Source organism: Augochlora pura, chromosome 4 (genome assembly GCF_028453695.1).
Source record: "Augochlora pura isolate Apur16 chromosome 4, APUR_v2.2.1, whole genome shotgun sequence".
Classification (NCBI taxonomy): domain Eukaryota; kingdom Metazoa; phylum Arthropoda; class Insecta; order Hymenoptera; family Halictidae; genus Augochlora; species Augochlora pura.
In genome coordinates this window covers 10701223-10717438 of record NC_135775.1, presented here as the reverse complement: position 1 = coordinate 10717438, position 16216 = coordinate 10701223, and the positions used below count along the sequence as shown (strand labels likewise).

The 16216-nt window shown below is 30.2% G+C and overlaps 1 protein-coding gene across 7 annotated transcripts; it reads right to left on the bottom strand.

Annotated features, from left to right (window-relative positions):
- Nucleotides 1-142: 142 nt before the first annotated feature.
- Nucleotides 143-14745, bottom strand: Nsl1 (non-specific lethal 1). Of its 7 annotated transcripts, none has more exons than XM_078177665.1 (13): nucleotides 13743-14745; nucleotides 11082-11185; nucleotides 10751-10970; nucleotides 7511-9161; nucleotides 6037-6539; nucleotides 5757-5951; nucleotides 5455-5683; nucleotides 4664-4771; nucleotides 4505-4580; nucleotides 4251-4410; nucleotides 3737-3957; nucleotides 1959-2093; nucleotides 143-1079 (listed from the first exon to the last, which is right to left on the bottom strand). In XM_078177665.1, the coding sequence occupies exons 4-13, from the start codon at nucleotides 8965-8967 to the stop codon at nucleotides 933-935; spliced, it is 3231 nt and encodes a 1076-aa protein (XP_078033791.1). In that variant the 5' UTR covers nucleotides 8968-9161; nucleotides 10751-10970; nucleotides 11082-11185; nucleotides 13743-14745; the 3' UTR covers nucleotides 143-932. The 7 variants fall into 7 exon arrangements, with proteins under 7 accessions (XP_078033791.1, XP_078033797.1, XP_078033792.1 ...); XM_078177671.1 differs by having other exon boundaries at nucleotides 14339-14745; XM_078177666.1 differs by lacking the exon at nucleotides 11082-11185.
- Between the last annotated feature and the right edge of the window lie 1471 nt (nucleotides 14746-16216).

Genomic DNA, 16216 nt, shown 5'->3' with positions numbered 1-16216 from the left:
AAATACAGAATGTGATATCAAAGTTTTACATTGTTTGAACCAATTCTAATAATTCGTTAAACTATAATAACTAAAGTGAAGTAATTGTGTGATTTCATTATAAATTGATATTTCTATTATTATATTGTATGAACAAAATTGTAAAGTGATGAAGGTAGATGAGTATATACAATTTCTTAAATGTTTCTATACATGTTTGTTATATGTTACCTGTTTTTGACTGTCATATAAGATGCAAAAAAATTATGAAATCATTTCAAGAAATCATAATAATAACAAAAAGAGAAGACAGATATAGAGATGTAGTAGTTATACACAATAATAGGGTCACACAATAAATTATAACTGATCATAATAGTTGAATTCTACTTGGATAGAGTTTTCAATTACGTTACAACGAACTAATCTCGCAGCTAAAAAGAATATGTGACGTCGTTGGGTGATGTTACAGAATGTTTCGGTTGGCACTTTCATTTAACATAAGGATTTGATTATAATATATAAATACACCTTTGTTTTTAATTCTTTTTTTCTGTTAAATACGTGTGTATAAAAACTATCTATTTCTGTTTATGTGAGACTCTAACTTGTGGAAGATTATGTCCTCCTTAATATTTGTAACAGTGAAAGAAAAATATAACAATATCCTTATCCTAATTAAAAGGATGGATATGTACACAGATATACGTATTCATTCTATTCTAATGCTTTGGCCGAAATAGCAATACTTAAAAAGCAATTATTAAGGTTTTCCATTGATTTAAGCAGAATGAAGTTATAAAATTTATATTTATAATACACTTTACAGATTCGTAATACCATTAACTTAAGGTGCATATTACATGACCGATTGGTATATATAACAATTGACAGGTAGCTTCTGCATATAGTAACGACGACGTAGACATACTGTATTTATTCAAGATTTTATCCTATCTTTTAGCCGTCGGACGTATTCGTTCCTTTTCAGTATCCCTATCGTCAGCTACTGTCCATTCAGGATCATTTGGATCCTCACCTTCTATATCACAACAAGCTGATTCCGTTGAATCTGACTCTGGACAATCCAACTCCCCGTCCTAGAAATAAATATTAATGTCTACCTGAGTAGTTATAAACAGACTATTTTCTCCAACGGTTACTCTGCGTATTATATAAATATATATATCGAGGACAATAACAAAATCAATTTAAAGAAAGTCATAGATAAGAAATATTTTTTGTTTAAAGCATTACAATATTGACACAATAACAATTATCAATGAAAAAGATTGTATGCCAATTGTATATAATAGTTATCAATGACGAAAATATGGTTTTGGATGCATTTGACTGATCAATTTTCGGTTTGCAAAACACAATAAAACGGTAAAACACTACCTATTTAGGTAGTATATGTAAAGAAACAAAATAAAATTCTCTTCGTCAGTGATGGTTATTGGTAATGAAGAAGCTTTGAGATCATTTGTAAACATTGTTTGTAACAAAAATTTTAATTATGAAGTTTTTGAAAATTTTGTTTTCTTTTAATTATTAATAGCTTTAATAATATTTTTTTATATACTAGTTATTATTAGTCCCCGAAATATGTATTTAAGAAAATACTATATTTATATTAACAAGCTTATAACAACCTAGAAGAAAATAAACAGCAGGCTAGTTCATTAAAAGAGTCTAATATGCTTATAAAAAGATAAAGATTACGTAAAACGCAATACAATGTCTTTTAAATATCACTAGTCTCGGAAATATGTATGCAATAAAATAAAATGAATTGTGTTTAAAAGTAGGAAGCATCATATGGCACTGCTTACCAGGGACAGCCTTGAGGAGCCATGAAAGTTGGCTCAAAGTTTATATTAATAATCATTACGAGCACATATATGTTTTGTAATAAAAATTTCTGACTTAGATATAATTAATACTGAAAACACTCAATACAAGCACAAAATACGTACATCATCTGCTTTTTCTTCTTCCCGGGAGCATAGAGACGCTGATGAAGCTTGCCAATGCCCATCTGGCATTACTTCCAGCATTTTGTCATAAACTTCTTCGGATAGTGGAAATATCCTTGGTTCGTATGGCAAAATCTGTTTAAAAACATTAAATAATTCTCTTTAGTCTATCGTAATTCTACGTATATAAAGACTTTGGAAAATCTGAAAAATTTTAATAAGCGTTTCAAATGTGCATTTTCTCTTTCTTGAATTTCCAAAGTAAACTAATTTACTAATTAAATTTATTAAAATATATATTATATTATTATTATAATATAATTATATATTATTATTATTATATTATTAAGATATATTAACCGACTGTCATTTTTTTATAATAAAAATTGATTAGATAAGAACCAATAGAACCATTTTCTGAAAAATATTTAGTAACAGAGACAATATTTGAAAAACTTCATTTTTAGTTAAAATATTAACAGTTAAATATATTGCCATTCAATAGTGCACACCCGATATATTTGTCATAATTTCCTAGATTTCCTATTTTAGTAGAAGTAGGGCACTTTTTATTCAAAATAAGATGCATTATGTCGTTTTCATTATAAAATATGATTAGAACATCTATTGTTGATTAATTTCGACTTTCCAGATAGCTCGCAAAAAAGACCGAGATTATTTTTCTAATAACCCACTACAAGAATTTCAACACTTCTATCTCATAATAATTCTTACTGTTTGGTTTATTATATCATATATCAACAAACTGTAAGAATTAATAGAATATTGAGAGTACATAATTAAAAATAGTAAAACATGTAATTGGAACTATTTAAAGTAACACATAAGTAACAATTATTACCTAAATAATTAATTAACTCTTTTACTAATTTATATTGTAAAGTCATTATCAAATTTCAAAATAAAAATCAAAGTTCTTCGTAATTGAAGTTTTTGTATCATGGTAAAACAAATGCAAATTCAAAATAATATAAATTATTTATGAAATATTAATGAAACAATTATTTTACATGCATCTTACAATATCTTAAATTTAAATGCATTTCAGTTTATGTTCAATGTATTTTTACATACATTAGTAAAAACAAATTTTTAAAAAATAAATTAAGGATAACTTCAGAAACAAATATGTAGTATGTTCCTAAATTTAAAAAACCCTGGCCTGTGTAAAAATATTAACACGTTGACTATCCAGTTTGTATACTAGATACGACTCTTTGTAATGGTTAAAAAATTATTTTTTGAATAGATGAAGTACAAAACATAAATGAAGTATTTTAAATGTTATAAAAAAAAAAAGAGGAAATATATACTGATCGTTTGTTACATAAACAATTAAATTATTTACTTGAAAATTTGTAACTCGTAGATTGCAACTTAAGTATTGCATCCATAGTCTTTGTACAACCACATGTTAATATTTGTCTTTAAAGGATGTGTTATTATATTAAAAATTAATATCTTTTCACAGATACATAAGCAAACTCTAATACCAGAATTTTTGTAAAATTCTAATCTTTCTACTATAAATATATAAAAATTCACAATCTATTCATTAGGATTTGTAGGATCAAAAAGAGTGGAAAGAATAGTCACTGTTATAAATTTGAATGCTTCAGTTCTGGTTTCATTAAATACATTAGTTTAATTTTGGTTACATTAATTTAAATTTCTTCAAAATCGTGTTTTGATAGTCAACGTGTATTAATAGTCAACAAATTATTGCATGCATTTCAAATGCATAAAGAAAGTAGTACCTCATTTTCATCTTCAATTACTGAAGTACTCGTGTCTTCCTTTCCTAATCTTAATGTAGGCGTAACACGACGTCGCAACGCATTTTGAAAGGCAGATGAGCGATGTGTGTCCGAGTTGTGTTGATGTTCCGAATCTTGAACTTGAGAAGGGGTCGCGGGTGGAGATGTAATCGGCGACATCATGTCTCCTCCAAAATCACTTGCGTGAGGAGACATCGGATCTAAGAAATAAAATTTAATTGTCACTTTTTTTAAGATTGTTATGTCACATTAAATTGCTTTGAAATCAATATTTATGCGTATTTGAATTCAGGTGATTCTCATGTTGGGAATTTTAAGTACGAGGGTAAGACTACTATCATGATTATAAAAAACATATTTCAAAAGTCTTCTTTCCAAAAATAAACACTGTATGAATATATTTTTTTCATCTTGACCAATTTTATAGGAACAGTTAGTTGCAATTACTGAAGCCCACTGTATATTTAATAAATATTTCATGAGTTGTAATGACCTGGAGTATTTGCACCACTGTCTGCACGACTATCAGCCCTGCGATTATGGCGAATACGTGACTGATGTGGCATATTTATATATGTCATAAAACGTTTGTTTTCTTCTCTCTCACTGCGTTCGTGCCTCAAAGCAATAGTGACATCTGACATATCTTCAAACTAAAAGAAGAATTAAATTTTCATAATTTCATTCCTGAATTACAACAAAATCTGTCATATTAATTTCGATAATTCCTACATTGCATACACTTACATCACTGTCTTGACTAGGCCTGTGCATAACACCATTCTTAATATCCATTTTTGAAGTTTCCTCGCATAACCTCCACCTATATTTTATATAAAAAGGATTATGTGTTATAATATAAATAACTAAATATGTTAAATATAATTTTAGGATTGGATAACTTACTTTGGTGTCAATATTTCTTTGTATTGTAGTTTTTCGAGCCTAGTTGAAGCAGCTACACTATATGGTATAACAATATTATCAATATCATACGAATTCTGCCTCAGACGTCTGAAATAGAAACATATATTGTTGAAAAAAATGCTAAATCCTTTTTGATTCTTCAATTATACATATAAATTCCAAAGCAATTGAAGAGGTTATTGCAATAAAGAAGTAACTCCATTTTTGAGTAATTTTAGTAAAAACAAAAAGTAATTAAAAATTATGTAGTGTTTCGTGATAACGAATAATCATGCTGAATATGAAATTCATACCTTTTTAATTGTTCTCATTACAATACAATTTAAATATTGAAACTGTTTTTATGCTGTACTAAGTTACCATTATACCAATATAAGTTACCATTAAAGAAATTCAAAAAGAGAGTGTCTTTGTTATAATTATTACTATGATCATTATTATTACTGTCTCTTTATGGAATGCTATGTGTTGAAAAATTGTATCACATGTTACCTGATATTAATTTCTTTTTACAAAAAGAGAAAAATTACACTTTTAACAACGTTGTCTTCCTATTGCTATGAACTTTTCAATCGTATTTACGTTTTACTAACCGGCAGTTTATTAACAAAATTTGTAGAGATTATATTTGATCAAAAAATGTTTATTAAAATTGCCATTATTATTTAAAAACTTATGGGAAATCCTTAGCTTCATGTCATATAGAAACGATTAAATAACTGCCAGCAAGTAATGTATTGATTAATTGTGAATGAATTAAATATACAAACCCGTGAGAAGTGGAACTCTTTTCTTTAACAGTATTTTTTTCTGTAGAAGTAGTAGTATGATGCAAAGGTGAAGGCACTGGAGATGAATGCTTACTAGAGCTGGAAAGTGCACTAATATCATCATCATCTTCAGCTGGCAATTTTTGCACCCTCTTTCTGCTTAACCCATGAACACTTCGATCATGGCCAAGCCTACTTCTTTTCCCCTTTAACATTTTTCTCTTGATTCCTATTAAAATAATTGAATATATAAGCTAATATAACAAATAAAATATTTAGATTGAAATAGTCACAACACATACTCGCAGTAAGGATACTCGAAGATGATTTTCTTAATCGAGCAGCATATTTTGCTCTATGACCTGGAAGTTTTTTATTCCTTCTCTCATTACTGTCTTTATCCTTCAACCGAGTTATTCGCAAATTTCCTCTTAACATTTTCTGTTGCCATTCCACTGATTTCATGATTGCTTCAAGGTGAGTTCCTTGAGTAATTTCTGAACAATGCAAATATTTACGTATGTCACTTATAAGATTATATAAAAACTGAAGTAGTTAAAATATTTAATAAGTTTTATTTACCATCAGGAAATGACAACACGGGATGGTAACTAGGGTCAACAAGTGCAATCCGTTCTTGTACAGACATCTGTTCAATTGGATCTTGTGGTTGCATTGGATCTAATCTTCCAGTACATAATGCACATGGGGGTAATACATTGTCGCAATTGCATTTTACTGTTGATGCTTTTGCTGCTCGTTTAGAGACTTCATGTAACCTGTCTACTTGCAACAGTTTTCTTTTCCTATAAAAGCTCCACACGAACGGACGTGTTCTACTAGCTGGTAATTCACCTTCTGGTGAATTATAACGTCCTGTAGAACCTGGTAAAACGCCACTATACCCGTTTACTGTTTCAGTGTTATCGAGTATCACTAATCCCTTATTAGCTCTAATATGTCGTTGCAATTCATTATGCTGTCTAATTCTATATTCCAAATCTGATATTTGTGCTTGTAACCATGTCCATCTTGCAGCTACACCTGCGCGATCCTGAGCATACCTCCATGCTGCTCTTTTCGATCTACAAAGCAATATTATCAAATATATAAGTATATTAAATATAACATATACCAAATATTTTTTTTAGCAATAATGTTGAATGAAAACTCAATAAAATATGTATATCATGATTTTTATCTTAAATGTTAATATTGCTTTCTAATAAAGTAAATACATTTCACGGTAACTACAATGGATTTCGAAAATATTGCAACTACTGTTTTCATAGAACACAATTTTTCGTACATGTTATGACAGTGTATCTAGTAATTTGACCAGATTATGTTCCTGTTGCAAATAGAACAAAATTCTGTTCTGAATAAAAAAAGTGTTATGATAAAATTATAAAAAATTCAGTTTTTTTTCTAACATCTACAACAAAAACTCAAACGTTTAAATGTTCCTTATATGATACAATGAAAAGGCAAGGAAAATTTTGTGTAACTAATTATAATTACATAACGAGTTTGTTAATTTCTTTTGTTGAATTTATAAGTTAGATACATTAAGAAAAATTAATATGACACAATTTACTATAAAGTGAATTTATACAATGCATAACACATTAATGAACATGTGTTGTATGAGAGTCTACTGCACTTCTATTAAATGTTCACCTTTAGTATAAATGAATAATATACTGTATTTAAGAAAATGTTATGAAATGAAATAATTTGAAACCGGCCAAACATATTTACTCGGTTTCAAACATTTGCATATTTATAATAAAATGTTTTAATATAAGACGAGACTTTTTATCAACTGCATAAAATTAACGTAATGATATTGACAAGTATAAAAGTTATTTTTGAGGGAAATATTATCCATGATTATATTTCAATGTTTCATTTTTATGAGAATTGTAAATTAGTATAAGTGAAACTGTACTTTTACTTTATGTAAAATAAAGATAAAGTATGTAACAATTTAAAAAATATTTAATATTGTATATTGTATTAAAATTATATCATGCAAAAGAAAAATGGAACTCACATAGACAAATGTTGTTGATGTGGATTATTAAATGACTGCATTTCATCACAACTTTCTCCACCACTACTAGATGCAGTACAATCAGAGTCAAGATTAGACTCCACAATATGTAGTTGAGTGGCCAATGGCCCGGCCATGTTTTCTACCTCATCACCTTTAACTTTAATTTGGGGGGTACCAAACACTGGTTGACGATTGCTATTAGTACCGGAGGTACTACCCAAACTGTCTCGTGAACCACCACCAAAATATCGACAACATAATCGCTGTCGATTCACATTATTGCTTTGAGCAACACACATTTTCTCAATTTTTTGCAAAAATGAATTCAAACTACTATTAATCTCAGGAAAGTTTCTAACATTAGATTTAGAACTGATATTAACCAATTCTTGAAACAAATATTTTTTGACTCCATGATGGGCAAGTTCAAGAACTCCTGTGTTTTCTTCTGCAACATGCCTGCCTATTATTCTCGCTTGAAGCTTCCTCAGTCTTCTTAGTAGAAATGCACACCTCCTTTCATTCTCAAATTGTTTTTGTGCAACAATATCTTGTTGCAACTTTAAATTGTTAGGTTTTTGTTGGTTCAAAGTTTCTGCAATGTTCATATTATTGCAAAGACTCATAACATCAACATCGTTAAGTAAATCCCGTTCAAAAGATGAAAACCCTTCCTCGGGCATAGGGAACATCTCTACACCATCCAAAGTGCTTGGTACCTGTTCACTGACACCTGCAGATATATTTTCTGCATTTTCTACTCCTTCAATAGATTTGATGACTTGCAAAAGCTCTTCTACGTTCTGATCACTGTCAGTGCCCATGTTGCATTGTTCGGTATCCGTAGTTATATCAGTACTAAAGGCCATTATTTGATCCACATCCAGATTTTTATTGTCTTCTGCAGTTTCTGAACTCACCAAAGGCAAGTCTGCGCTTGATTTTAAGAAACCCATATTGTCCGCTTGATCACCCATAGATGGGTCGTTCATTATAATGTCGATCTCCTTTTTTTCTGGACTGTCCAGAATGTCTGGTCGCTCACAGTCCTCTTTGATTAATGCCTTCTTTGTAATCAAATCAGATCCGAGCGTAAATGTAGACAAACTATCAAGATCATTGGCGTATTTCGAATTGATAACATCACGTATAAGATCCTTGGATATACCATGTAAACACTGCTCGTCGATCTTCGTTGGTTGGACGTTTGCAGAAACAACAAATTTCGCCAGAATTTCACGATTCTGACAGACTTGCGCAGCCTGCTCTGGGGAAAGGAACCCACCAGCTGGAAGGGAAGGGAGCAAATTTTCAGGCTTTTGAGGACCGCCTTCCGTCAGAGCAGGGGCCATCACTGCCACTGACACTGCCAGTGCTGCAGCCTCGACATCCAGAGGCTCCCACGTGCGGGCGTGCACACACCTGCACTTCACGTGCACTGTGCTCACTCCCATTCATCCATTGCTAATTTATTATCTTATGCCTTTATTATACTTCCTTATCGTCTGAATAAATGTTATCTCAACAAAATTCTTCCTTTCTCATATAATGTTCCTTAGCTCCTATTCATTTCATTATAAACATTATGTTGCTTCATCAGTATTTTCTGTACCCATAATGCTTAAGTCAATCAATCACATTAGTTAATCTGTAAACAAATTATCAATAGTTAATTGAAAAGTACAATTTATCTTAATTATGTAATGGTTGATTTAAAATTAGTACTAGAGAAAATAGTATATCAAATAGTAAATAAAAATGAATTCATATATTATTGTCTAAGCTATATTACATTGGTTAGTTTGAAATAATACTCAATAGAAATACTTTGGTATTAATCTATATCTATAGTGAAATAAGTTTAACAAACAAAAATTTCACTTATACTGGCTTTATGTAACAGTTAATTTATATGTATTTTTCAAACAATAAAGATTATAATAATAAAAAATTCAATGTTTAAGATCCAATACTTTTATTGATGTAACAATAATATTAAAAGAGAAAGGCATGTTAAGGCATTATTGACATGATATATTTGGAAAACAATAACGTACTAGCTAATTTTCATATAAAAATAACTTCTCTTTGGAATATTTAAATTATGACTATCAAATAAAATAACTATAGTTTCTGTTTAAATAAAGTGTTACTTGAATAATTTTCTATGCACTTTGTATTGAAACTAGTTGTCTTAAATAACTTCACACTGCCATCATTTGTTCATGTGGAGAGGCTATTTTTATTTGCTACTGTTAGAATAATTGTTAGGACATTATCAAAATTTTAGATCTTAAGTTTCGTTTTCTTATATAACTAAATTCATTCAAATAAAATAATCTCATCACAACCTCCTATACCAGATTGTTTGTTATTTTATTCAAATGATTTAGATAATTCAAACAATAGAATTATTTAACTATAATTCATTCTAACTTCATATAAAATAAGTTTGCTTTCTTTACATTATTATTTCTTCAATACAAGTAATAAATTAGTTAAAGTAATTCAATATTTAAAATTACAATCTTTTATTTTATTCCAAAAAATTTATATTCTTATCTAAAAAATACTTTCTTGAGTTATTTGCTTTAATCTATCCCTTTAAATTATCGTTGTAATGGTACATGTATTATTAAACAACTATCAATTGTAGTCTTGAAGTAACAATAATATAATTTTGAGTTGTCGTAACAAGCTTCAATTTATATATGTCAGATTTGTTGTAAATTATAAATACAACTTACTTCTAAATATTGCATTATAGACATAGGTAGAAAAGAAGATAAACATCAATTGTAATAAGATTATACAAATAGTGTGATTATAATTCATGAAGGTTATTTTGAATAATTATATAAAAATTATATAAAAATACTAATTTGTATTTTATTATATAATTCTTCTTTCCATAAGGATATTTTATCAAAACCATAAGTTACATCACAATCATGTATTTAAGAAAAAATATCATTTCTTTAATATGTATTCAATTATTCTGCGATTGCAAATTTTCTTAATTTTAATCAGTTAATTATTTAATAAAAACAAAGAAAAACGTATAACAATTATTACAAAACAGTGCAATCATTTACTAAAAATATTGAAACCAGCATTCTAAAATAAAATATATTGTATAATGCTAAATGATCTATTGACTTACTTATTACAAATATATAATGTAAGAAAATAAAATTTCCTAATGAAAGAACAAATAAAACTCTTAATTGTGCTCACCTTATATTTTTCTTATGCAGAAAGGAAGCATATTTAAAATTGGAGAGTATTTGGACTAGCCTTTCTCGAGGGAGTAACATCCAAGCATGTGAGATAACATGAGCGAAACATCAAAAATGCAAAAAAATTTGTTCTTCCAACAAAAATATATATTCCAGTGTTAAATAAATATTTTCAAGTGGCGAACTTCATATGTTGGGTAATCCAAAGTGGTAAAAGACTGCCAGTGAATAATAATAACTTATTATTAAGACATTAAGATATGGTGTTTAGAAAACAAAATATAAAAAAGCTCTCTGGTTCAGAAAAGACCAAAATAATTCTTACTCACATTAATATAAGTATAATATTGCTATCTCTGTACTTGTCATTTTATGTACAAGAAGTGAGTTGAATATTAGGTTGCTTTTTCATGGTATTTCATGGCATTATTTCCTAATAGATGGAAACATATTTACAATTTAACAATTTTAAAAAGTACTCAAACTGCAAAATGTATCTGTTTTCTATACAACTGTTTGAATATAATATTATATCAATATCTATTGTGTCATGAAAAATAAAACAGTTTGTAATACATCATTATTACTGACATTATTAGCTTTAAAGATTCCTCTTAAAAATGGAAAAATATTTGCTGAAGCAATACCAAAGGCTGTTGAAAAATCACAGATTTGATGTTTATGTAAAGAAAAAGAGAACTGATGAAAGGATATCAGTTTTGAAAGCGAAGGAAATTACAATGTTTCTAATGCATCAAATATATTATAAAGTAAGAAGGATCTATAATTGTATGAGAGTGTGCTTAAGATGCTGGTACTAGAAAATTGACATTGATGGCATTATGGAAAAAATGTACGAACCTTTAAAAAAAAATCTACTGAAAAATGTATATACAATAGAAATGCAAAATATTCTAAATATTGCAAAACAACTTCTTTTTAAGATAATTAAGTTAAATGAGAAAGTATTGAGACACACTTTTTTGAAAACTTTATAGATTATACATTTCTTTCATAAATTGTCTGAATATTAGCATAATATAAAAATGTACAATTAAATATTATGCTTGATGGAACTTAATCATGTATATTTAAGCTAAAATAAATAGTTAATAATCTCATAAAGTAAACAACATAATATTTAGTCACCCCTACATATATAAAATAATAAATTTAGAAATAATGATGTATCTGAATGTTAATGTGAATAAGTGTGAATAGTGTAAAAAGAAGAAAGAAATATTCTACTGGCCAACAAAATATCCAAATGATAATATATTGAATAAATGAGATAGATACATGACCTATAGTATAATAAATATTTTGCATGTATTATGTATAAGATGAGGGTAACGTAAGTATGAATTTGCTGCAAATAATATGTATAAGTAAATCACAGGTACTGTGTACAAATTTTATCAAAATGACATAGTATGCATATTAATTATAAAAACGAAACTAGATTCAGAAGTTTTTCAATTTATATATGGCTAATCTCAAAAGTATGATATGCAAAACTTGTGTTCTACTTTCTTTAATAGCAGTTATACTAAATGAATTGAAAATGTTCAAAGCAAGAAAATCCATAAGTGAAAATGCAAAACTTATTGACAGCAGCTAATTTATAATTTATTCCATTTAAAAAAAATTCAATAATGAAAAATATACATACAGAGAATAAATACCGCTGTGAATTACGAAAAAAGAAACTAACAGCGATTTGGAGAAGTTAGAAAAATCATTTTGTTTTAGGATGAAGACTAGTATCAATGATAGCAAAATAATGTAATAAAGATATATACACAGAATTATGTCACAGATTAACTGGAAAATAGAAATTTAATTTGCAAGAAGATCATATATTAGTAAGAATTATCAAATATTACATCTAAAATATACTAAATGTTGACACAGATAGTTTTTTCTATAATATAGGGTATTGTCAAATTTTAAACTAAATTGAAATTAATTTTAAATAAAATTGGCATGCCAAAAAATTATTGTTTCATACATGACGATAACCCAAAACATTTAACATATACATTGTAGTATCAAGAAGTTCAGATCCTTACAGCCATTACACATTTGTGGAATGAAGTAGAGAGAATTAAGAAATACAATGATTATTTTGAAAGAAGAAATAAGGTAAACAATTCTTGAAAGGTGGAAGTCTACAGAAACATATTAGTACATTAGAAAACCATCTAACAGCGATAATAGTAATAAAAGAAGAATTAACTTTGTAGTAAAATACAATTAGCATATTATATAGAAATACTGGTATGTTTTTTATACATTGTTGGTTGAAATAAATTCTCTATCTGTATGAAACAATATTATATGAAATAAAATCTTTCAATGAAAGTGATGGTGATAAGATAGTGTTAATGAAACTATACATGATGTAAAAGTGGAGATTAAATTAAATGTAGAATTTGTTAAAAAATGAAGTGATTTTTAAAATCCTTATAGTCAAATTGTCAAAAGTCACCTACATACAATGTGTTAATAATTGAAACACTTCTGTAACTTAAGATTTGCATTAAATCTAATAAAATTTTGTTAATGTACGAGTTATTTGATTTTAGTAAAACTTATGCCTATTGTTTTCGTACTTGTTCTATATTCAATGTATATGGGAGTGTTCATAGTATTTATAATAGCATTATAGGACTTTCATTCAATTAAATTAAGTATCATCATTCGAATATTTTGGTCAGGCAGTGTTCAGAGGTGCATGATTCGCTTTTGAACGCCGCGATACGGAAAGCGTTGCATTGAAATACACTAGAGATAACACTAACGAGTATACATGAAACAGAGAGACTAATAACAGGTACGCTAGCATCGCCTGACGCATTCCCACGTGATTACTCGTCGCGAAATATATGTAGAAAAGCAAATGAGCGGCGAGCAGCGGCAACGACAGCGTTTTCTCGCCGCGGCACAGTCTCGGAAAACAAAGATAAAAACATGCCGCGCATCGTTACCGCCGTTCCCGTTGTTGGAAGAGTAGAGGAAACAGTTCTTTCTCGTCAGCTGCACGTCTATTGCATAATGACGCGCAAGATTCGTATCCCCGATGATGGTTTTCTTCTATACAAATCACTTCGCATTTTCGTCACCGATGTCCACGTACGCGAAAAACCTTCGCACACGCGACTTCCGCAGAGATGCCGAGGACATCGAGAGTAGCCACAGAGAGAAAGGGAAATAGAGAAAGAAGGGAAGAGCGAACTACTAAAAGAGAGAAAAAGAAAGACCGACGGATCAAAAGAGAGAGAGAGAGAGAGAAAGGATAGGATAACGAGAATGCAAGAGAGAGAGAGAGAATACACTAACGTGTTTCGCCTGATGAATAGCGCAACCACGAGACGAACGTTAACACAGCAGACGTAGGCGCGTTTACACGCTTGAACAGTGATCGATTCAGAAAAAAAATGAGAATGTAATCGAACGAGAACACACGGGAGAACAAGGCAAGCGGCTTCCTTCGCAGTACTCTTCGTGCGGCGTACAATGGCGGAGCAAAAAACAGATTTGAAGGCAGCTTCTTTTAGGCAGTTTCCCCTCCTATAACGCTCACCTCTGTTCGGGGGCGCTCGACATAATCGCACTTACACCCGTGAGATCCACGAATAATCGGGCGTTCTTTGGCACTACGCAACAAGACACGGCTCTCGTGCAACTCGCACGGATATAAATGTCCGTCACACCCAATGCACGATAATCCCTCGGCCAATTTCTCGTTATGAGAAACGCGCGTATGTACTTTTAACCGTTTTGCGTCACTTCAATGCATTCGTCGGTATGTACACGGTCATACGCGGTGTATACGGTCCCGGCGGTTTCAGGCTTTCTCTCTTCGAACACACGAACACCGACGTCGATTTTGGTCAAGTCACACACGAGCAACGCGAGCTATTTATCAATAATATATAGGAAATTCGACCAACTTCGCTGTTGCTGAAGCGGGATCGACCAATACTGCAGTGCTGCTGCCGGATGTGGCCTTCGTGCCACGCTACCCAATCGGATTCATTTTCTATCTATGTATGTATAGTATGTCGGCGGTAAAGTCCAATTCGCAGCTCGATACGCGACACTTGCGAAAATACCCTAGTCACTGCGTACTGCTCTTACTCGCTAATTCCCCATGGACACACCTGCTGCTGCACCAGAAATTTTAACTAGGATCATGTAGCATATATGTGACTCAACATACGTATTTTTGTTAATACGATGCTACCACCATCTTATAGTATTTGTTGTTACTATTTAGCTAATGCGCGGAAATTAAAAATGTTGTATTATATACCTCTTACTTATTTATAGCGTTTATGGAAAGAATACAAGATTTGCTACTACATTTACTGTAAATTATGAATTATATATCATGTAAATTTTTGATATTAAATTCTTTTAAAATGATACTATGTATCGATACACGATACAAATCTACGTAATCCAGATATAGATCGCGGTAAAAGAACAGCATACTTTGTACACTTTATAATACATATCCATGAAAAAGCGTAAGAATATGTTGATTTTTATTCGAATACTTCTTCAGTTCATTTCGTGGTAAATTATTTCGACAAAATCTGCACATATATAATTTTATTTCTCAGTTAATCTCACATATATATCTTTATTTACGTTGCTTCGTTCTTACCAACAGAGGCATATAAAAATAATCTAAAACCGAAGAATAAATTTTAGAATTAGAGACCTTTTTCCATTCGTAAGTCTCCTAATCGAGGAGGATCGAGTAAAACCCGTGAATATAAATATTTAATAAACGTTTGTTACAGGTTGCAACTAAAGATATTATTATAAACCATTTATGTGAAGCCTCACGACTTTAACCTTACTGTTAACCATATATACTTAGGTATATGTATATAAAGATACATGTATATAAGTATACATGGTCTAAGGTAGCGGCCAGATCGTCCAGGCCTGGGCATGAATAAGACAGTGAATGCGAGGGAATAACTTTGGGAAATGAGAAAACTAAAACGGCCCTATTTCCTCCGTGGTGTTGCTATTTCCCAAACTCGCTCCCTCACTCACTCATTCCACGAAATGTTCGAGATCTGAGAGATTTTTAAGAAATCTCCACACATCTTGTCGAAAAGCGATGCTATTCACTTCCTTGTTTTAAAACAAAGCTCAAAAGTAATTGCATATGACAAAGATAGAGCATTTTCAAAGACTGCTCTGAATGCACATTTCAATGCAATCTCCGAAAATTCTTTATCTTTGTCATGTACAGTTAATTCCAAGCCTTGTTTTAAGGCCTATCACCTACCACCATGAATCATGTTACTTAGTTTCGCTTACGGTCGAGTCCGTCATTATACTTTGCACTTTCAGCATCTGTCCGATTAAATAAAGTTACTTTTAATTTACAGTACAGTAATACCCCGCCATAGTACCCCCATACGGGACCAAAAACACT